We start from the raw sequence: 24,928 nt of genomic DNA on the forward strand, positions 1-24,928 counted from the left end.
TAGTCTGAATACTTGCTCCATCTGTCTCTTTCTGTGCTGTCTCTGCTGTTGACAGTCTTTTTCTGTCTATTTCTCTCTCTCTCTCTCTCTCTCTCTCTCTCTCTCTCTCTCTCTCTCTCTCTCTCTCTCTCTCTCTCTCTCTCTCTCTCTCTCTCTCTCTCTCTCTCTCTCTCTCTCTCTCTCTCTCTCTCTCTCTCTCTCTCTCTCTCTCTCTCTCTCTCTCTCTCTCTCTCTCTCTCTCTCTCTCTCTCTCTCTCTCTCTAATTTATAATGATAAACTTTCTTTTTAAGTATATTTTTGAATAATATAATAGTAATAGTAATATAATATATATATATATAACTGTTATACACCGTATATTAAATATATGTTTATTAATATATTTCAAATACTTGCAAACACATTTTTATTGGTCACCCATCTAGTATACCGTATGCTGTGGAACCATAACACTCTTTCTATATCTGTTACAGTGGTTCCACCTGGCAGCCCTGGGCCCATCACTCGGCACGAGTCATATGACAGCCTGGCGTCCGATCACAGCGGTCAGGAGGATGAGGAATGGCTCTCACAGGTAGAAACCTCCTACATCCACCATTTGCATTAGCTTAACTTCATCTCTAATATACAACACTCAAGCCACACACGCGTCACACATTTCAGGGAAACACTGAGTGGTAATGCATCACCCTGCGATTCTGCTTGAGAGAAGCTCCCGGCAGAAGTTATGAATAATTTCTAGCCCCATTATTAACTGTGTTAAGTCTGACCTGACACGGATGCTTTTAGTCCTTTCTTCTGCCTAACTGTTGCCATCCAAACTAAAACAGCACATGTGTTATCCACTTTAAAAGAAAAATATGTTGATTTTGCTTTGAATGTGATTGATTACATAGGTCATATATGTTTTATGATACAGTATTCTTAAAAATGCCGATGCCGCATATCCAGCACGCACGTGTCTAGCAATCCAGCGCTGTGTGTCTCAGCAAAAGCTCTTAAACCTTAAGGTTGTTAATGCACCAGCATTAGTGACAGTACACATCCCCCTTCACATCCTGTCTGCCTGTAATGACACCATTAACACTTGCCACGGCAGCTATTGGTTAAACACAGGCTAAACCCTGTTGATGGCTCTATCTATCTGCTTTATATGCGATCGCAATTACTCCGCGTTCTAGGAACATAACATGAAAAACAGGCTCCTCTCCGAGCTGCGAGGGCAATATGTTGGCCTCTAGGCAAAGTGCAGTAGGAGTGTAGAGGAGGGCAACATCTGGCCTTAGCCCCAGCTATAGTGTCGCATCTGTTTTTCTCAGGGCTGCTTGACACTGATGGTGTTAACTACGGACAAAACACACACACACGCTGGCCTCATTTATACAGATGTGACAGGAGGAGGACAGAGGAGTTGACCCCACGCCATGCTTTTTCAGAGATGATGATGCTGGGAGGATGAATGGACTACTCCTCTGTTCCTCCTCATGTCTCACTTCATACTTCTGAATGTTGGCGATGGAATCTCTTTCTTTTCCACATTCACGCGGTCCACTGGGAAGGGAAAGTGGCATGTGGCTGACACACATGTAATGTCCCCTCTTCTCCCATGTGCACACACGTTCTGCTATTCAGACTGACATGGCTGGTCCAAAGCAGACACATCTGCGTAAGCTTTTGTACGTGTTATGGTTGCATGGTTTGATGTTAAATACAATGTAGGGGTGGAATGTTTTTTTTTTATTCTGCTGACAAAATAAAATTGAACAATAATATCATATCATGTAGTTTCCGTTCTAACAAATAAAAAAATCCTAAATAAAAAATCATACATTTTCTGCTGTTTGGCCAATATCATAGCCGGTAGCTTCCGGTAATAATACTAATATTAATAATACATCATAGAGATAAAAACCATTATGGTTCATGGATTGAATCTGACACGATATAAAAGTCAGATGTGTTGTGAATGATGTGTCATGTTTCGGGCTGTCAAACTATTAATTGCGATTAATCGCATCCAGAAAAAAAGTTTGTGTATACATAGTAATATACAGTATGTCTGTGTACTGTGCATGTTATTTTAGTACGCATATATACATACATGCATACATATTTAGGAAATATTTACATGTATTTATTTCTATATACTTCAATATATGCATTAATATGCACAGTACACCGACATATGTTATGCAAGCACATAAAATATTCTGGATGCGATTAATTGTGATTAATCGTTTGACAGCCCTAGTCATGTTGTCCTTATGTCATGTATTTTAAAGGTGGAGATCGTGACCCACACCGGTCCACACAGAAGACTGTGGATGGGCCCTCAGTTTCAGTTCAAAACCATCCACCCGTCAGGACAGACCACAGTCATCTCATCCAGCTCCTCTGTACTGCAGTCCCAAGGGCCCAGCGACACCCAACAGCCTCTGCTTGATTTCGACACGGATGACCTGGACCTCCACAGCCTTAGGTGTCGATGCCAAACATGCATTCACGCACATTTGTGCTGAATTTACCATCCGACTCACGTTACTTACCACAGCACAGAAATACACTCTCACCACACGTTCTTGGTATATTAATACGCCATGCAACGATACTTGTATCTTTAAGCAGCATACGGTTAGAATAATAAACTTGCTCAGGAGAAGCATTGTTTATTAATATTAATAAATACAAATATTGAACATTAGCGTTTTATCGTATTGATGTTGCCACCACAATGATAAACTGACAATGACATGCGTGTTTCACAGCTTAATGATTTGAAACACATTTCACACACTTGCATTACTGTTGTAGGACATAATAGTAATCTATTGTAGTGGAGCCTGAATTAAAGTCTCTGGATATTTCTCATCCTTGTTTTGCAGGATCCAGCCAGTGCGCTCAGAGCCGGTCAGCATGCCTGGATCCTCTCGCCTGGTGGCCGACCGTAGAGGACAGTCCACAGTTATAGATACTGGCTCGGGTAAGATCATTGGCTAATATTTCGCTTTCTCAACAGAATGGGCTAGTATTGAGTGTATTTACAGTATATATCGCAGATTTGTCTTTTACGAATCATTCAAAAGCCATGTCAGGAGTTCAGATGTCAATTTGATATGCTTAAGGCTGTCAGAATAACAATCACCAGTTTGGTCAGTAAGTGTTTTATGTGGATTAGATTGAGGTTGTTCGGACTATTACAGTGTCGTAATAGTCCGAAACGCGGTCAAGTGTGTACTTCTAAATATTTTGTTGTTTCATTTTGAGCTTGTGTAAATGAAGAAACAGTCTAAACAAATCAATTTTAGAGACTCAAAGTACACTGCATTGTTTGCTCTTTTGCTGCGTGCGCTCGCACGTCCACTGCATGCGTGCCGTCGTCCTTCATGTCTCATTGAAATCAAAGCACATCTGGCCGACCGAGTTTGCCGAGCTCCGAAACGCGGTTTGTCATTTGAAGGTACTTTGTGTCGACTGTTGTGATGTTTAGCGCAAGCATTAACCGCATCTCACTGTCAGTGGTTCTCATCTTTAAGATAGCACTGACTCTTAGCCGCGTCTCCGAACGTACCTGCTGTTCTTTTGCATCTGGCAAGTTCCTGTCATGAAAACCGTCTCGTCAGCAGCTCCTCCCCTAACCCTCACCTCCAAGAGAAAGAAAGAAAGTAACCTGCTTTATCGCACAACACGCACCACTTCCTCGTCGTCTTCACCTCCCCTCTGTCTCTTTCTCTCCTGGCTGTCTGGAGAAGAGCTCCAGTAGTCAGTTTTATGGGCCGATGCTTATCTGTCTGTGTGATTGCTCAGCTCTCAGGGCTGCGAGCAGTGTGGCGCCTCATCTTATCAGCGCTCATCGCTTTGTCTTTGTGCCTTCAAAAGGCAGTGCGGTCCTGTTTGTCCCACGGAGCGTAGACGCACCTCCTCTGCCGTTATTTCTCCCTCTTGAGTTCGGGCTGTCCTGATCTGATACCCCTTTGCAGGACAGTGTTCTTGTTTTCCTTACTATTTAGGTTTAAAGACCACATAAAATAAAAAGTGTCGGTTTACTTTCTTAATAAACTTTGTCGGTTATTCGAGATTAACAAGTAGGAAGTTTGTATGGTATCTTGTAATGTAACCAAGAACTACTTGAGACTACATTTTAAGATTTCTTAAAGGGATAGTTCGCCCAAAAATTCTGACTTCATTTATCCACTCTCATGTTGTTCAAAAACTGTATGTGACTCTTTATTCTATAGAACACAAAAGGAGATATTTTGAAAAATGTCTCATTGGTTTTGTGTACATACAATGGAAGTTAATGGGGGCCAGTGTTGTTTGATTACCAGCGTTCTTCAAAATATCTACTTTTGTGTTCTGCGGAAGAAAGTCATACAGGTTTGGAATTATATGAAGGTTTCCCTTGTGCGTTTTGTGTTGGGGGTGTTGTTTTTATGTTGAATCAAGTCACCTTTAAGGATTTCTGAATGTACGATGTCACCAATGTATGCAGCAAGGCAGTTTTGGAGCATAACTGTGGTCATTGCAAAGAAATGCATGAGACAGATCTGCTGAAGGAATCACAGCTTTTACTTTGTTATCTTTTAATAATTGTTTCTCCACACTGTTTGTGTGGCGTCTTGTGTGTGTTCTATGCCACTCCTAAGGGATTCAGGGCTCTGTGTGACCCTCTCTACCGGATACTGACACTAAACCCTTCATAAGCTATACGTGTGTGCTTCAAACACAGTATCAGAAGGCAGTGTCTCAGCTTCCCAAAATCAATTGAACATGTAGCCGGCATTATCGATACACCTATCTGGTCCCCGAAGCGTCACCCCGTCCCCACTAGACTACACAGCTCATTGTGTGAGAAAGACAGAAGGCGTATAATCTATTCCAACCTATGATAAAGCGAGCCGAAACACAAGTCTCTTTTGATTGAATTTTGTTATGACTCAGTGGCAGAAACACCCTGTCATTTGTTCAGTCAGAGCCCTTTTCCTTCCTTGTCCGGTTGTTATGTGTGTGGCGTGGCGGCACGGGCCTGTCGGAGATCGCGAGATGAGCGGGCGACGGTGCACGAAAGATGCAGGCGTGTTGTGAGTTCGCTATCATGGCCTGGAAGAAGCTTTACTGATAGCTGCAAGTGCATCTTGTATCGGAGGTGTAGACGCACGTTTTCTGTTTGTGCTAATCTGTGTGTGTTTTTGTTTGTTCTTGTGGGGTACTGAAAGTAAGCCAGTGTTTAGATTTAACAAAGGACAGACCACAGAGCAACAGATATAAGACGAGACTTTTGCAATGCTGTTGCTTGTACATTTATTGAATACATTCTTTATCCATTAATTCATTAAATAACTGATTGATTATCCATTTATCAAAAATTATGTTCTTTCATAATTTTATGTTTCAAATAGAGGCAAACGTTAATATATACATTGATTCAGAATAACTTCTGGTCTTAGTTTCTTAACAAAATACAATCAACAGAACATTTATAAACGAATCAAAATGATAAACAAATTTATCATCTTACATTTCATTATACAGGTGATTTAAAAAAAGAATAATAAATAAACAAATGAAAACTGAAACCGGATGTGCTTCAGGATCAGTTTTATATATGTCTATGTATATATATATATTAGGCGTGTCCACGTTAACGTGTTAACGCATGCGATTAATTTTCAGATTTATGTGTTAAAAACGCAATTAACGCATCATCTGTTTGTTTTGTCATCCTCTGTCTAGCGTTACATTATATTATCACGCTCTTATTCATGTAAAGGCATTTAAACCATTTAAGCGTGGTTTGAAACAGTTGCTTTGACACATTCAGTGTAGATAGTAAGCTTCTAGCAAAACGCGACAGCGGTCCAGTCTGGTGTATACAGTCACAGGCTAAAGGCCGCGTCGGTGAATCTCTGTCAGATAACAAGTTCTCTTCCGTGCTTTAATGAACTAAAACACACAAGATTATGCAAGAAAGCCCATTTTGTATAGTATTTTTGTAAGCACAGATTTCAACGTGTTACATAAAATCCTTAATGGATGCAAAGAGTTGTGAAAATGGGAAAGGGTGTCAGATCTGCGTAGAGAGACGGCTCTTAAAGGGGCTTCATTCTTAAACCTGCTGCTGTGACTCGTGTCACGAATGTTAATCAAAGAACAAAAGAAAAGAGCAATTCAATGTGTTTTGTAGCTTCAATTCTGTATTTATTTTATAATTAAGTGTTTGCGAACTTAATGTATATTTCCTACCTGTTAGACATGATAGCTCTCGACAATCATACTGTGCTTCAGCGTTGTTTAAATAAAGAAAAAATCATAAACTTAATGGAGACGGTTGCAATACTAATTTCAGAATGTTGGCTTCCATTCATAAAATGATGTTGTTAAAGAAATGTTGTTTCCACATTCATTTGGAGATTAAATGTGAAATTATTAGAATATATTTAAAAACATTAATGTTATGTGCGATCGTCATTAATCACAGACAAAAAACTAGTTTTTTTAATTGATTGACAGCACTAATATATAATAGATTTTATATACGTATAAATAATAATAATGAGCCATAAGCTATAATAAAATAGCCATTATCACATTGCGACTTTAAAACTGCTGTCTGCGATACTCATCACCTGAGTGTGTCTGCCCTGTGTTTTTATCTATTACCTAACAGCTCTGAAGTCAGGTGCAGAATGTATGCTATTGAGAGCGAGTGAGTGAGTGAGTAACAAAACAAAGCCATCTCTGTGTGTTGTAGTATAGTATACTCCTCTGTGCTGGTTATGCCTTCAGGCTAGTAAGCCAGGCCTGTGCGCTCCCCTGGTTTCCTCTCCCAGCATGGCTGAGCGCTCATAGAGCAGGCACCTGGACTCTACCTGCGTCCAGCAGTAATGGATCCTCAACCATAGTCTGTAATTACCTGGATGGGCATAAAGGTGGCTTGTTTGTCGGAGATACTGCGCACATTCAGGCCAGAAGGATCCTGAAGCGGTTCGAAGAGGAGCCCGTGCCACATGATCTCCTCCAACAATGAGAGGTGTTTTTGAGACGCCTATAGATAGGGGGACCGTTCCCGTGACCCAGCGCTCTCCTTGCCGCCCTTGCCTGTCTCTTTCAATAGCGGCCCGCCACCTGCCCCGGGCCCCCTCTCAGCCACACTCACTGACTCTATTCTTCTGCCACTGACCTGGAAGTCCCCGCCACAATACAGAGGCTGCCACGGACGCCTGGCCAGATTGGCAGATCTGACTGTGAAAGATGCCATTCTTATCATCAACCTACAGTCTGTGAATCAGAAGTCCAATGCACTTATCTTGCACTTCCATCTACCCCTCCTGTTCACCCCTCTCTCTCTCTCTCTCTCTCTCTCTCTCTCTCTCTCTCTCTCTCTCTCTCTCTCTCTCTGGATTGAAGTTCTCTACTTTATTCATACAGGCTTGGAAGACAAAGAAATCACAAAAAGAGGAAAACTATAACATGTATGGAATACATATAGAGAATACAATGCAACACATGGTATCATTGTGAAAAATGTAATTTTATAAAATGATATAGTATTTTTTTGCATTTTTAGGGTAGTCACCCTTTAAAATTGGCGAAATTGTTCTCTCAGGTCCATTTCAATTCACCTTGAGATGCTTTCGGAATAGTATTGAAGGAGTTCTGGATTCTCGTTGACTGCTTATTCTTTATTATATAGTTTAAGTTAACATTTCAAGAACATTGTTTCTCGTGTTCATTTCTTTCCTCTGTGAAGGTAAAGAATTCAGCATTTGCTCTTGTGTAATGTTTGTGTCTTGCCTGAAGTCCTGTTTTGGCTGTGAAGAGAGAACAGAACGATTTAAGCAGTTTTTGTAGTGTACACTAAAATGTTCATTACCGCTGTGAACTTTCTGCTCGGTCTAGTTTTGCATGTGCCTGTGTGTATATATCGCAGTTGATTTGTTTAAGTGCCTTCTAACCCAAATATTTGGGGGTTTGCTAACCCTAGCAATAAGTCTGTTCATGTGTTTTCTTCAGAAAAGTAAAAATCGAATTGTATAGTTGTCGCTATGACCCCTACTGTATAGCTATTGTACTGTATAGCTATTGTATAGCTGTCACTATGGCCCTCTACTGTATGTGAAAACCGAGGGCAGCTTTGTGTGTGTATGTGAAAACTGAGGGCAGCTTTCTGTGTTTGTGTGTGTGTGTGGTGCCAGAGGCGGGAGCAGCTGCTCTTTTAAGCATCCGAATGGACAGCAATGTGTCAGGCATCTGCTGTGTACTCTCGAAGCTTTTACTTCTGCTGCGAGCAACCATACAGTCCACACATGAACCCATAAACCACTGCTGCCCTGAGTTGTGATTTGAAGAGTCTTTTGGATGGTTTCCAACCACTTTTGTTTGCTTGAACACTCTATCTGTGGCCATGGGGTTTGTGTGTGTTTTAGGGCGTTATCGGGGCACATCTGGTCAAGTGGGGTTAGATGTTGGAGTGTGATCAGGTGACATGTGCAGACATTGGCACTTCATGTGCAATTAGGAACCGTATAGCCATCACTGCAAAAAGCAGAGAGTCCTAAATTCAGTATCCCAATCTCACGTGGCACAGCTTCTGGTAGCATGTAGATTTCTGCATACATGTTTACAAAACAAACATAAAATTGGCTTTGCTGTGATAAGATAAAGTTGCTTTTCAGTCCAATATACAGTAGCACAAACAAGAGCTTGACCTTGGCTGTTTTTCATTGTTTTTATTGTTCTAAGCTTACTTGAGCGTGTTGAACGATTTAAATTAAACACATCCAAATGCTCTCTGCTAAAAAAACATGATTCGTGCGTCTTCTAAAAACTTTGACCTCGTGTTTATCTAGGGTGCCTAAAGTCATAAAGGGATAGTTCGCACAAACTTGAAAAATCTGTCATCATTTACTCACCCTAATGTGTGTATGACTTTGTTTTTTTTGCGCAGAACACAAAAGAAAACATTTTTTAAGAATGTTGGTAACCAAACAACATTGGCCCTTATTGACTTGAATTTTATGGCACAAAACCACAGAGACATTTCAATATTCAGAAAATATTTAGTGTTCCATTAAAGATAGAAGGTCATATAGATTTTAAATGACGTGAAAAATGTTAAATGACAGAATCGTCATTTTTGGGTGACCCATCTCTTTCCATTTTGAGTTATCTATATTCATGGATAGTCCTTTGGCAGGTGCGACAATGATTTTGAAACCTGTATATCTCATGGTCCTAAAATGCTTCCCAATCCTCTCACAGTAGTTAGGACGCCTCAGCCTGTGAAAGTACATACTTGCTTGAGGCACAGTGTGTTCTGTCTCCATCTTCCCCGCCATGTATTTTTGTTGTTGCGTGTGCGTGCTTGCCATGCTGCAGAAAAGCACATCTCTTAGTGTCGGTCCCCGCTGTCCCTGCCTGCCACATCCGAGCGTACAGGGGTACAAAGTGGGGCCGCAATTAAAAGCTAAGAACAAAAGCTCTCTGTACCGAAGTGTTGGCCTCGGCGACTCTGCATATGCCTGTCGCTCCCAGCGCACCCCTGGAGATGCTAATGAAGTCTGACAACGTCTCCGTAGGAGGCTGCATTATCTTCTCCCAGCATGCACTTTCACTCCATAATGTATCGATCGGGCAGCTGCGATGGTATTTTTTACACCTCAGAGCCGGCGCCTGTACACCACTTCATTGAGTCGTTGCGCCAAGCGTTCGGCGGCAAGCAGAAAGAGCTGTTAAAAATGAATAGCGGATGAAAATTGAGAAAGCATTCCATCAAAGCCCCACTCCTTCACTAAGATGGGAGACAGTATGTCTGTCGCATTTGTTTTGCGTTTTAAACAGCCGAGTATGTGCACTTAATGTTTGTTTATATTTCTCGCATTTCACAGTAATGTTAAGAGATTCATCACAAGGTTGTATATGTTAACATTTGTTAACGCAGTAGTTTAAACCAACTAACAATAAATTATACTTTTGCAGCATTTTTTTACTTTAGTTTATGCTAAGATTATATTTACACCGTTAAAAGTTGTATTCAGTAGCATTTGTCATTGTGTTATGAACCAACATTTATTATACAAGTTTTTTTGTAATACTTTTTGTCATTTCTTTATCTATTGAAAACAATAAGTACAGTTTCATTTGCATCCCGAATGTGATACTGACCTCATTTTTAATCCGGAGTGGGCGTGTTTTGTGTGTGTGTGCGTGTGTGTGTGTGTCCCGGTACGTGCATATGTTTGTGGAATGAGCTGCTGTTGAAGGATGACTGGAGGGCTGTTGACAGATGTGAGAGGAGAGTACCTCTCCTGGAGGTGAGGTAATGTGACATGGTCAGATTGTCCTGGACAGCCCCTCCCCTCTCCAGGTGTGGAGGTGAGGTGCTGCGGGTCATTTCCTGTGCAGATGAGTTTCAGTGTGGGAAGATGATTTGAACTCACCTGCCACAGAGCCATCCTTTGTTTATTCATTTAGCGCCGCAGATTAACCCCGGCCGGTGGGCCTTCCTGGAAACCGAATCCACGAGACAGTGAAGAGGTGAGGAGCCTCTGCCTCTCTCTCTCCTCACCTGAAAATAAACTTCTGGTCATTTAGCCCTATGTGTTTCCAATTAGCCAAAAACGTCTGGGACGGAATCTGCCGGAGCTTCCTCTTAGTGAGCCCTTAGAGATATGCGGTTCTGACCGCTCATGCGTTACTGTTCAGCTGAAAATCAGACAATTATTAAAATGAGTGGTGCTTGTTTGTGTCTTATGAGGGTTTACCGCCATCACCAGTTACTTAAAGGGACAGTTCACCAAAAATTTAAATTCTTTCATCATTTACTCACCCTCATGTCATTTAAAACCTGACTTTTTCTTCAATAGAAAACTATATTTTGAGAATTGTCTGGTTTTGTGTCCATACACACAATATCTTTAAAATATCTTCATTTTGTGTTTGGGGGAAGAAAGAGATCATACAAGTTTAAAATGACACGCGGGCGAGTAAATGATGAGTGAGTGCTAATTTATTGGTGAATTATCCCTTTAACTCTTTAACAATTACACTTATGGTGGTGAGTTTTTGCATGAGCGTGTCCTCACTCACGCTTCTTCAGAAAACGCAAGCATGCTGTTTATTAGATATTCTGTCTGGTCTGTCCTTTCTCTTTTTCACATGTCCGTTCTGTGTTGTTCTCACTGAGCTGAGGTGCGCTGGCATCACCGGCAGAGAGAGCAGGCGAGGCAGAAAGCGCACACCTCACACGTTTGATTCACAATGTGTTTTGGCAGGCCAGGCAAGCAGGAGAAGCTACTTGGGCTCATCAAAAAGGTCTTGACAGTTTTCTTAGAGAGCTTTTCTGTTCTTTTTGCATCAGGTTTTTGATCTATAGTCTAAATTAAGTCAGATTTGTTTGAAACATTTGTGTGTCAGCATTAGTGTGTGTAGCTACAGAGGAGAGAAGTTCGCTGTCCGCTGCTGTGCAGACTTCAGAAGACTCTGTGCCTCCCTTTCCCTCGGGAATGTTATCAGTAGAACAGGAAGCACGAGTTATCACATTCTTGCTCCGCACGGCTTTAGAAGAATCCATTAATTTGACGACAAGAGCGCAGGACCAGATGTGAAAATCTCGCTTGATTTGAACTTTGCCCAGATCTTATCACGGTAATTTATACCTCATTGTCTCAGTACAGGGCTGGAAAGCATCATTTCCAGATCATTCTAATTCTTTCTCCGCACCCTCCCCTCTTTGTTTAAGAGGCAAAGAGAACGCAAGTTTGTGTGAAATTATGAAAAGCAATTTCATTAATATTCCTCCTGCTCTTGGGAACGGACTCCGCATGTGGACTGTCCTCCCTTCCGTGCGCCTCGTGCATAACGGCATTCAAATGAACTCGAAATGCGTCCCTCCTTGGGCCATAGGGCCCATTGCCAGCTACACCCGTGCTCCTTGAATTCCTGCACACGTCAGTGTGAACTGTCTGTGCATGGAGATGTGCTCACCAGGATGAGAGGAGCGCGTTGCCACGTACTTATGTTTCGCTGACTGACTGACGTCAAACAAATGCACCTCTCTTGTTAGAGCCACTGCTGTGCCAGTATTGAACCCATTTGGCTGCGTTTAACCTTGCCAGCCCATAACGAAGTCACATGGGAGCGGAAATGTATTCAGGAGCGGCGAAACACGCAAAGCAGTCTTTCCCAGAAACATGTGTTTCCAATGAACTCCCCAAACTGCTCGCATGTAAGCGGTGGTCAGGCGTACAGAATAATTTATTCTGCTCTGGATAGACTTGTCATATTAATTATAGCCCCGTCAAAAAAAGCTGGCTGGCAGGTTGGAGTCACCTCAGTTATTTTTGGAAGCCTTGAGAAGGTAACGCACGCTTTCTTTGCCTGACTTGTGGAAATGGTTTAGCAGTCAACACTCGTTCTGGACTTTGTACTGCACTCCTGTACAACCAATGCCTTTGAAGTCACGCTTGAAGCCCCTCGGCCCCAGTGAAGATCTCAGGCCGCTTTCTTGTCGTGCGGGGCTGGAGTGCACAAGCATTAATGTGAACCCACCGGCAATGCAAATGTGCTCGCGCTCTTGCGCTGTTTATTAGATTAGATTACCTTCAACTTCGTTTTCATTGTGCACAGTTCAAGTATAGAGCCAATGAAATAAAGTTATCGGAAGTGCAGAAATAATATGGATATCGCAGTATGAATGTTATTGTTGTTGAATTTTATACAAATATTATTTTGTTTCCTACATGTTGCAGAAACAGTAACAAAATAATAGTATTCTCATAAAAGTGAGACAAAATAGCACAAATGTAACTGCAAATGTGGTGTTGTAACAGAAACACTGTAAATTCAGCATATTCACTGTGCCAAAATATAAAAAAAATGTATATTATATGTATTTCTATTAAATGGGAACTTTAGATGTGATGTATAACAATAGATAGGAACTTTAATATTGTTTAAAAAGCATCTTCAGGTGAGACCGTTTTTAAGTATTTAAACATTAATGATAAATTTCTATTTGCTTATTCATCTTAAAAACTGCAAATACAGTTTTGGTTTTGTAATAAAACAAACAAATATGTTGGCACAGTTATATTTTGTTGTTAAAACTACTTTCAAGGCATACAACTTTAGATTAAAAAAGTTTTTAGGTTCATGACAAACATTTAATGAGCTTTTACTTTTTGCTGTGACTAAATAGTTTTGATCAAACGCCTAGGTACATGTTGTTAGTAATACGGAACATCATAGGTCAAAGAACATACGGGTCACATGACAATAAAACATGGCAAATGCCGTATCAGAAATGTATTTATACTTTACCTCATACTTTATAGAAGGTAATATTTGAAAGATCCATAGATAGGTGCTTATTTAAATTCAATACGTACCGTCACAGTATGCCATTTCGGATGCAGCTATTGTCATGTTTCTGAGCAAAATGTGACATTATAAGAAAGTAGAGACCAGCTCAGTGCAAATGACAAGGAGTATGTAGGTGTATTATACTTAAAAGTGACATTTAGTTATGTATTACTCTTGGAAGCAATGTCTAATGAAAGGTGCTGTTTGTGCCAGCCAGGCTTATTTCCCTGGCTTCTCCAAACCCCCCCTGGTGCTGCTGGTGCCACTCAAGTAAAGGAGGTCAAAGACACACCTCAATTGTCTTTAGCAGTTGGGATATACAGTAATGAAACCAGTCTGAAGCCTTGGGCAGAGAGTGCGTCTCTCCACGCTTCTGTCGCTCCAAACTGAGTGCTATGCGGAACATAATCCAATAAATTATTTGGAGTAAACATAACACTGACCCCCACAGCCAATCAGAGAACAGAAAGAAGAAAACAGCGAGAGACTTTGAGCAAAAGATGTCAAAACAGTTGTGAGTCAAGCTGTACAAATACGTATAAATGATCATTTTTCTATTTCTACCAGCAAAGCGTCAGCTGGAACATCTAATGCATCGTCCTGCCTGAAGTCTCTTTAGTTTCAGCTTTATTTGTGCATCCATTTGTTCATGTGCAACGCAGGAAAAAACTTTGTCTAGGCAGTGTCTTGCGATGACCCCTGGAAATATTTCCAGTGAGGCTTATTTGTGAATTCAAGCAAACACAATGACTCGAATTATGAATTATTTGAATAAATTAGCTCCACATGTTCCTCTCATGTTAGCACCAAAAGCACTCGTTTCTCCTGTCAAAGCACTGTAGGGATGATAGATATTTAAGCCTAATAATTAACATTTATATATTTCGATTGCATATACTGTTGATTTTCCATCCATTTGGATTACATATTTTAACCTAAACAGAGTAATAAACTTGATGTGATATTTATTTGGATGTCATATATAAATGATCAAGTAATAAGGAGATTTATGTCATTTTATCCATAAATATGATTCAGATTCATAAGCAACAGGATAAGGTATGCTTACATAAAAACTATTTAATTAAAATGCATCACATTTAAGTAATTTATAGAGTATTGTAAAATTAATTTATACATTTTGTATTTATTTACCCCTTCCCATTCACAATATTCTACATCAAAATCTACCCACAACACACAATAAGGACATCCAGACCCGATTATTTCACATTTGATCAATTTATTAATATCTTAAGACCTTTAGCTTAGGGAGTAACACAAAGGTTAGCAAAATAGTTTGAAGGAAATATCAGTGTTTATAAAATATTAATAATCGCAAATTTCAGAGCTTGGACTTTTGGTGACAGTTTGGTTTTATCCAGTTCCATCAGGATTTTCCATAATACTTCAAACGTGTTCTTGAGGTCTATCTAGATTATTAATGATCATTTTAAATCTAACTTTTTTATTTTGCCTTGTTGTGCGCGCACTGTTGAGCTTGTGCAGAGGCTGCAGTTTTTGCCAGAGGGGAACTGGAATCCCCTGGTTAGGCCTGGTTTCCCTCTGAGGTTTTTTTCTCCTCCAATGTAGTTTTGCGTTCCTCGCCACCTTTGCATACTGTTTTGCACTGTTTGCCTGGCCGGGGGGGGGGCTGCTAGAATTTGATAGTCTTATTTAACACTGCATATAGGAATTTATTGTGTGTCTGATATTTGACCTGTGTTTTGACTTCCATAACCTTTTATGTTTTACTAATAGTCAATTTTTTCTTGTACAGCTGCTTTGTAACAATGAAAATTTTTGATTTTATCTGATTGTTAAAATTTAGGGCATAAATTAGTCCAAAAAGCATCCAGGGATAACTCTCGAAGGTTTCACAGAACTTACACACATACAAATGCCATTCTAACATCTGTAGGTTCATCTGATGTAGATTCTTCTTATTGTTGTTGTCTGTACAATCCCAGATTTAGCCTATTCACTTTCATAGTCCTTGAGGATAAACAAAGAAGAATCAGTTTTTTCCCAATGCCAGTCACAGTGATATTCAGACATTTTTAAAGCATGTTGTTTTGCGAACTCTGACATTAATATATGTAGATTCATTTAAATGTATATTTGTAAAACGATGAAACAATTCACAAACCTCAGAAAGCCTTCACAAACAATCCATTTTGCATAATCACTCAATTTAGAATGCATATTGCCAGCATGCTTAGTTTCACAGGTTTCATAAAATGTACTCAATGCCATGAATGCCCTTCAAGTTTGCAAAGGCTACTTTTGTAAACCCACAAGCCAGCAAACCATCCTTAATGCATTGCGATTTTTCCCACTGCAATTTTTGGTTTCTGGAGTGATTAAAAATGCAAGCGATGATGCTGATGATGATGATGCTCGAGTGATTGTAAAGTGATATGCTAGACATCCTTTTTTCACAGTTCTTCCCATTTTATTTAGCGGTAAACCATTTCTTCCACATTTATTCAGTAATGTAGTTTGATAAGAGATAATTGTAATTCAGGTTTTACTCTTTTGAATAGCATTTTAATTCTTAGGGGTGTGACCAGATGTCGTGCCACAAGATTTCTCGCCAAGGTGGAAAAACTTGATGCATCGCGATTCATGATCTTATGAAAAATTCAGAATCGATTCTGAGTTCAATTCAAATTGTCACTGTGCGCGGGTAAAACAGAAATATCCGTTGACAGATGAACATACATACAAACTCTGCCTTGAATCATTTTTAGAGCTTAGTTTTTGGAAGAGAGTGAACATGCTGTTTCTCATAATCTAAAGAACATCGGGACACAATGGGATTATGTCCCTTTAAGTGTAATATCTTTTTTGTTTGGGGCTGAGAAACGTCAGAAGTCCACCCTCCAACTTGCTCAGGCAGCTGGGCAGGAAAATCAGGATACAATTTGGCACTTAAGGAGACTAAACGATTTCCTTCACACTGATGATTTCTACTGGGAAATGTGTCAGCGCACTGAAAATTACATCCGGGAGAATGTTTATGTAGCTTTTTTACCCATTTCAAAAGAATGAATATTCTCCTAACCTTTAACACACTGCACAATGCCCCTCTCTCTCTTTACACCCATTAACCCCCTTTCCTAGCTGTGAGCTCCGCTGGCATTTTTACACAACTCTGTCACCGCTTTCTTGGCACATGCCTTTTCTTCAGGAGGTTGGCAATAGTCCCATAGAATACTCCGAAAATGTGGCCTTTAAAGAGCACCTTTTTTCGAACGTTGCGCCTGAGATTCATCACGCGGAGCTCTGTTACCCCAGCCCTTTGCAGATGTAAACAGCGTGCATTGCTTATTCCTTTATTTTGGCGTCTCGCACCCAATTGCACCCACTTTTAACCCCTCTGGCATTTTAATGCAGTCTGCAGGGAAACCTGAGCTCTGTCCCAGACCCTCGTTCAGTAAAACCAAACAGCGCCCGTGAAGGTATTTGAAGTTGCATTTTGTTGCACTGTACCAGTTAGATGTTAAATATAATGACGTTTTTGCTCTCTCATATTATGTCATAATATCGCAGACTAGGCCCTCCACCTAGAACTCTAGCTCCTTCGCACATTGTTTTTGTTTCCTGTTTCCTCTCTTTTTCCTCCCCATTCATCATAAAACTCCAGTTGTACATATCCAACTGCAGAACACCGCAACCCGCTGTCTGGAAACAAAGAATTTAAGGTCTAAACCATTGGGCTGTTAAAGCTTTTTACAGGGCTGACAGGAAAGACGCAGATAAACTGAAGTCTTGTGTGAAAGATTCTTACCCGTCTTGTCTACCTCCGACTGATCACATGGTTTCCGGATCTTTGAGTTTCTTTTTAAATCATTGTGCAATTAGGGCTTTGGTCCTAATGTGAAGCAGTTGAGGATTCTGGGCTGAGTTTTCTCAGATTTCTGATTCATTTGCTATAAATAAGGCCAGGGGGAGCCAGAGGTGTTGGGTCACTTACTGTATTGGCTGAGGAAATGGAGGAATGCTTGAAGAATGACTTCACTTTTGTAAAAACTTTCGTTAAAGTCATTCACACAACACATAAACACAGGCACAAGCAATTATTGCTACTTGCTAAAACAAGCATCGCTTTCACTATTACGCTTGTTCATGCTTTGGATTAGAGATTTTTAGAGATAAAACCCCCAACACTATGGAGCCTTGGCACTTTTTAAAGGGATACTTCACCCTAAAGAGAAAATTCTGTCATCATTTACTGACCTTCGAGTTGTTCCAAATCTGTACAGATTTCTTTTTTCTGATGGACTGAGAGAAAGTTATTTTGAAGAATGCTTATAACCAGAAAGATTTTGCCCCCCATTGATCTGTTTGGTTACAAGCATTCTTCCAAATATCTGTGTTCATCAGAACAAAGGAGTGTATACCGATTTGGAACAACTCGAAGGTGAGTAAATGATGACAGAATTTTCATTTTTGGGTGAAGTATCCCTTTAACACTTGGTCTTTTGACTCTGTAAGCAACATTCTAGAAACTATCTGTTAGATATATCGAAATTATTTTTAAATAATTCAATATTGCAAATGCTGTGTCCCAATTGTTTGCAATAACTAAAGTATTTTATACTTGAAATAGTCAAATATTTTTTAATTGTTGTGTTACTGAGAGAGTGGTGCTTTTCAGTGTTTGAAAGTCTTTTTTTATAGTAATTTTATGACATACAAATGACTTGCATTTTTATTTTATCGTATCACACATCGTGTGTATTATTTTGCGGGTCTATTGACAGAAATGCAGAAAAACTGCTCTGCAGAGAGAGTTTTGTAAAAAACGTCATCTCCTTCAGCAAATAAGCGAAAATGTGACGAGATCTTAGCCCAGTGAGAGCCGCCATAGTTCTTCGAAAGGGAGGTAGAGGGGTGGAGTGAGCCGTTGGTTGCAATTCGCAACCGCACCACTAGATCCCGCTACATTTCATGCACTGGACCTTTAATATTGAAATATCGGGAGCAAGGAATTGCATTATTGCCGTGTAAAGCTTGACTGGGTGCATGTGTGTAGGTTTTTCTCCTGTGAGCTTTGTGAAATTCCCAGTGGAGCATTTGGTCTGTGCTCTGTGCATTTCAGACATATGGAAGTCAGCACGGCCATAGTCCCCTCACAACAGGCTAGTGCTTTCCCTTGATTATATTATCTGTTAAGCATTTTTATTTTTTTTCTTCAGCGCTTTTAAGAGGGGGTGCGGTATGTGACCCTTTCTCTGCTGAAAGGTCAAGTGGTGATTGCTGATGTTGTCTGCTCTAAACACATGTTTAGCCCCGCGCCGCTCGCCCCGGTTCCCCAAAAGGTTTGGTAACCATTAAGTTACTTCCTAAGTCAGTTCCGGAGTCAGGCCTCTGTGGACTGGGCATGAGGAGGACTGTGAACACGTGTGTGTTTTGGAGTGTGTGGGTGTTGAGCATATTTGTTTAGTTGTCCTGCTTTTTTGCAGCTTCACAGAACAACATGAATGTTTGTTTTATGTGGTAATAGGAACACGTTTGTCTGCTGCTTGGACGTTCAGCCACTTATTCTTTTTACACAGCTGAATATGTGTCGGGCGTCCGTTTGAGACGTGGCATAGCTCACGCGATCCTGTCCCAGACAGGAAGTGCCATGGTAAGCTCTGTTATGATAGTCGATCAGTCAATAAGAGGAATAGCAGTGAATTTCACATGGGAGCAGAGCCATTGAGTTTGAGCGTAGCTGCCACCTCAGGGCCCAGCGGCCCCGGCAGGAAATGAAAGGATCATTTAGCTTGTGGCAGATGAGCAGGAGGGAAAAGGGAGGGACGTGTGAAGAAGAGACACAGACACCCGGTTTCAAACCTTCAGAGATTTGTGTCTAGCTCTGTTGCGCAATGCTGGCGGCACAACGGTCAAGGGTTCAATCAAAGAAACAAAAAAAATTATTCTTTTAATGTGCTGTTTGGTTAAACCGTATGCCAAATGCATAAATGATCATAGAAAAGGCGGAGAAGCTAATATGTGTACTCACGTTTGTAAGTTCGACCTAGAGGTTGTGAGCCCAATAGTTATGTGTTGGGGGAATAAGAACAGAACAGTTTGGTGAGATTTGTGCCAAGTCAGACCAAAGGTGGCTAGCTTTCCTGTCCACCGCAGTGCATGTATTTACTTTTTTGACACTTCACTCTGAAGGGCATAGTCTCACTGCACTTTATCATTAACAGTAGCTAAGGCAAGCATTACTGTTAAAGTGATAGTTCAACCAAAAATAACATTCTCACCCTCCTGTCATTTCAAACCTGCATGACTTTCTGTCTTCATAAAAGAAGATTTCACATGAACGCTGGTAACCGAGCAATGGCAGTAGCCATTCTCTTCTATCCATTTTATTCTCGGGGCGCTACTGTAGAAATGATAATGGGTATAACTTCTGGTGAAATAGCTGAAGTGGTGTATTGCACCTTGAATAAATTATTCTGATGACAGAAAATGAGACTGTAATTCATATTTTGATGATTGTTTCGTGTGGTAATGTATTAAATAATATATAATTTAGAAACTGATGAGCAACACCTGCCGTTCGTGGGTGCACTTAACCAGGTGAAGCCTATTTCACGTTGTAAAAAGGGGGCTTCACACACAGATCTAAAGTTAAGCCGGACTGCTCCTGTGAGGAACTGGAGAGTTTTAAAAGACGATCTTCAAAATGTGGACCGCTTATCTCAAGCAATAAGATAAAGAACATTAACATCACTCAGACTGAATGTGCTCAAAGTTTTAAAAGGGATTTCAAATAGATTTATGTCATCATCAACACATTGTATGGTCTTCAATAAAAACGCGAGACCGTAAACTGGATTTACAAGGATTCTTTACTATATTTTACTGCATGTTTTCAAAATCTGTTGGAATATATCACATCATGTGGACTACATTTCTCATCTGATATGCTTGATGTAAAGTAGGTATTCCTTCCACATATCGTCTTTTTAACAAATCGTAGACAGAATGTTTAAAAAGGTCAAAAGGCAGCTTTAGCACGTGATCTTTTACAATAATGTTTATCCGATTAATGGACAGCTTTAAGATATGTGCATGCTGCCCGTGCAACCCTTTGCAGTTCGCTTTTAAATAAAAAATTAAAATGATGTACCACATCTTTAAATAGCACACAATACACTTACATTTTTTGCACATAATATACCTGTACATACATAACTGCTCATTGTAATATACCTGCCATACAAGTGTCAATTTGTATATTGTCTCCGTACCTACTTATTTGTATTTGTATCTTTTGTATTTTTTATTATTTTATTGTGTTTCTTGTTCTGTCGCTGTCATTCTGTTGCACTGCGTAACTTCTGTCACGAAAACAAATTCCTCGTATGTGTGAACATACCTGGCAATAAAGCTCATTCTATTCTAATCGACATCATGTAAAGATATTGAAAACCCTCCATGATTTTCAAATTGACCATTGGTTTATGGTCACAACAACAGAATCAATAAAGTTGCTAAATATTAGTATTAAAATCATCAGCTTTTCCTATGAAGTAATGGACAGTATGATGATGTAGTCTAAAAGTGCTGTCAGTGTGTAAGTTCACATTCTGCTATCACTAAATGACTTGAAATACGGCAGAAATGCGCTTGTTTACATTGAACCAGAAGTTTCTCCCATCTTTCACGTAATGGGGCGTCGGAATAAGGTGGATCGTATGTACACAAAACCAAGTCTATGGGTACCGCTGAGGTTCGGTTACCATCATTCTTTAAAATATCTTTTGTGTTTGAAATGACAAGAGGATGAGTAAATGATGACCGAATTGTCATTTTGGGGTGAAGTGTTCCTTTTAAATAAATGACTAAAATGAATGACTTACTGTTTCAGAGCATCCCAGGATGAGAAATAAAGAAATAAATTCCAAAATAACAGTCTTGCTTATTTTAGCCAAAGGGTGTTACTTATCTTTATTTTGGACTTTTTTCATCCATAGTTCTATTTGTGTTATCCTATAGTATTGATTAGAGTTCACTTTTATTATTGAAAAAATTACCCTATTCTTTTGAGCAATAGTTTAGTCACATTAAGAGAGAGAGTGAAAGTACATTATTGGTAATGCATCGCTGCTTTGTCAAACAGTGCTCAGGTAAAACTGCCGCAGCAAGGCTGTTTCCAGGGTAAAAGGCTTAAGTGTTGTCACTTGCGAGAAACACCTTGCTACTCCAGAACTGCGCTACAGCAGGCGCCATGCAAGATGAGATGATGAGCTGTCGTCCACGGCGACACGCAGTGCAAGAAACATGTAATTTCCCTGAACAAGCTGTCTTTTGAGTGAGCGCTGCACATTTTCAGAAGGGTATGTAGGAAAAATGTACTTTGGCCATCACCTGTCTTAAAGAGAATTTGGCTTGAAATGAATGCAGAAGCATCATAGCGAGTAGATCTTTCTAAATGTTTACAGAAACCAATGAAATGTGGACGGGCGAAAGCAAAGAAAGATACTACAGAATCCATGAAACAAAAGATGTTGGTAAGGTTATCCTATTGTATGGCCCATTGTTCACTGGCTGGAAGTGGTACACAGATTGGAGATCGGAGCTGAATGGGTGAGATGACCTGAGGCTCACTCCTCAGAAATAAGAAAGACTCTGTGTACCATTAAAGGGGTGATTAGGATGCCTGCTGTGACCCCAGGCTGATGACAATCCCCCGGACTAAACAGGCCTTTACGCTGACTGGTTTTCTGTATTCTTGTCCCCTGTCTGCCCAAAGCACTCCACTTCTAACTCCTTATGGAACCAGTGAGCAATCACAAGAGAAGGTGCCCGGCCCAAAGTGCGTCTGCATGTGTTCACATGAGTAAACGTGTGAGCGCTTCAACACTGTGAACAGCGAGATGACGTCCAGCTTATAGGCGCGACCAGTGTTCTTTGGAAAAGATGATACTGAGGCCAAATGAAATATTCTCTTCGCCGGTTTATTTCTTATGGCACTGCTGGAATCCTGGGTGTTCTACCCTCTCACTTGTTAACAGCTTTCACACAGGGTACCAATTAACCTCTCACATCCTGTTCCCCAACAGGTTTTTTCATTTCACCAATTCCCGGCTTCTACTCTTAGTGACCCTTTTAAGGGAAAAGGCTTCTCAGCGTGTCCAATCCTCACACAACATCTCCATTAAACTCTACGTCCTCAATCTGTTTCTCTTGACCTTTTGACAAAGGCCAACGGCAGTTTCGATTCAGTTCGCTGCACTTTGGTTTCACACTGTGGTCACCTATTTAGGGGAGCAAAAACATCGGAAGGCGTCAATGATGATATAATGGTGGCGTGAAAAGGCGCAGGTCGCACCACCAAGATGACGTTCGCTCACTGCACGCCCGTTTATTTTGCGGCCGATTGCACCTTGGATGAAAGTGAGGAGTGTGAGATGTAGAGCATGTGTACCGTTCAGATAAAGACAAGCGCACCCTTCTGTGACTGAGTACAACAGCGCCACATCACTTTGTGCCGCTGAAAGTAAAGAAATCAGGTCACAGGAGAGCCTCGCAGTCAACTTCTAATTGGCTCTCTGGCTTTTGCTGTCCATTTTGCCCATGGCACAAACCATAACTCGTGTACCCTTTTGTGTGTAGGCCTGCGTGTGTGTCTTTGTACAGACTTCACCGAGCCATTGTCGAGGCAGACACCCCACGCTTCTCTCCTCCCCGGAGCCTCGGATGTAATTACGGAGCTTGTCTCCTGGCACTTGCAGTCGGAAAAAGTCACCAACAGCCGAAAAGAAAGTATCTCAACCCCGGTGTTTGCAAAGGGGTGAAGCGAGGCGCAAGAACGTGGTGCGGGCAAGTAGCAAACACGCCTGCTTACTGGAGCATGCAGCCTTCCTGCTCCCGCTGCCTACCGTGGGTGTGGGAGAATTAGTTTTTTGGTGCTGCCCATGTGAGTCAGTCTGCATCACTATCAGCCGGCCGTTAATTACAATGAGGTTTAGCGTTGCATTAGGTAAATGTCACTTCACAAGAACAGCTCGACCAAAGAAAGGGCTTCTTCAAGCGGCTTTTACGCACCATGGGTGTCCCTGTCAGCTGGTGGAGATGCGTTAGGGAAACATGTCTGAGTAGGTATGCCAGACTGGCCCTCATACTTGGAGGGATCATCTGGCTTTAGCAGGCATTTGATTGGCCAAAAACGAGTGTAGTGCAGGATGTGTTATCAGGCCTTAAGTCTATTTTCTCCAGATAGAAAAGCTGTAATGCATGGGCAACCTCTATGGCTTACTTTCTTTCTTCGGCAGAACACAAAGACGATTTTTGAAGAATGTTGGTAACTGAACAACAGTGGGACCCATTGACTTGCATTGGTTCTGTGTCTATAAAGTGAAAATGAATGGGTTCCAGCACCCCTCAGTCTTCCATTGTTTTAAAACAAATGTCATAATGATAATCAATTAGACCACAGAACCGTCCTCTCTATGAGGGTAATTACAACAGGGTAATTGGCTTTTAAATCTTTTGCGAATGACTGAGCTCAAATCATATGCCCTTGGAGCTAACAGCAAAGCTTAGGGACACATTTACGCTAGAGTTAACCATGCATAGGGGAGCACTGCATATCCATTGATTTCAATGAAGATTGCAACAGAGAACATGAAGGAATAATGCAAGGATTTTAGTTTCAGCAGTTGGGAGAAGGCTTGTTGACCGCCAACACTTCTTTTTGATTTAAGTAATGTTACCGTGTAATAAAATTATAGTTTTGCATTCACAGTCATAAAGACTCGAATGATGATCTTTAAACAATGATCTTAAAACATTTAAAGGGTTAGTTCACCCAAAAATTACAATTCTGGGATCATTTATTCACCCTCATGTCATCCAATACTTGTATATGACTCTCTTTTGTGCAACACTAAAGAAGATATATATCCATACAATGTTAATGGGGGCCTGTGTAGTTTGTTACCAACATTCTTAAAAATATATTTTTTGTGTGGTGCCGAAGGAAGTAAATCCTGGTTTACAATTGCAATAGTGAATATATGAAATAATTGAATTTACGCTTTTGGAAAACTATTACTTTAGGTGCAGTCCAGGGCCTATCCTGCACATCAGTTTATTATTTTCTTGGATGAAATATTTAAATTTTTAGGAAGAACATGATGTTTCTTTTCACAAGCGAGGAATCCGTTTTGGTGCCACGTTGGGTGAAATCCACTCCTGTCACTGTGGATAATGGACAGCTGACAGGCTGGTGTAGAAACACGGCTCGGGGCAGTTCGGCGGTCACATCACACGAACTCCCACCATGCTAGATGATTCCCATCGTAATCCACACTCATAAACTCACCACGCCAGACATTGATCACCACTGTCATTCGCCAGCCGTGTCGTGATGAGTTTAAATCCAGATGCTAGGCATGCAAATGCCGTGGCGTGACATTAATGGTCATTTTGTGTTTGCATGTGTGTGTGTCTGCCTGTCAGTCTCATATCTCAATTCTGCACTGAAGAACGTGTACAGCTGGACGTGTACAGTTCGCCAATGCTATGTTTGTATGTTAAACCATATTACACACT

At 40.7% G+C, this 24,928-nt stretch overlaps 1 protein-coding gene across 7 annotated transcripts in view; it reads left to right on the forward strand.

The window, feature by feature from the left end:
* The window catches only part of bcas3 (BCAS3 microtubule associated cell migration factor), a 190,865-nt gene that overhangs the window by 74,267 nt on the left and 91,670 nt on the right, over positions 1–24,928 (forward strand). For all 7 annotated transcript variants that reach the window (XM_079482294.1, XM_079482296.1, XM_079482292.1 and 4 more), the window contains 3 exons: positions 475–575; positions 2,284–2,480; positions 2,884–2,981. In XM_079482294.1, coding sequence (XP_079338420.1) covers positions 475–575; positions 2,284–2,480; positions 2,884–2,981 — 396 coding nt within the window. The remainder of the gene's footprint in view (positions 1–474; positions 576–2,283; positions 2,481–2,883; positions 2,982–24,928) is intronic.

This window comes from Barbatula barbatula (genome assembly GCF_947034865.1).
Source record: "Barbatula barbatula genome assembly, chromosome: 19".
Classification (NCBI taxonomy): Eukaryota; Metazoa; Chordata; class Actinopteri; order Cypriniformes; family Nemacheilidae; genus Barbatula; species Barbatula barbatula.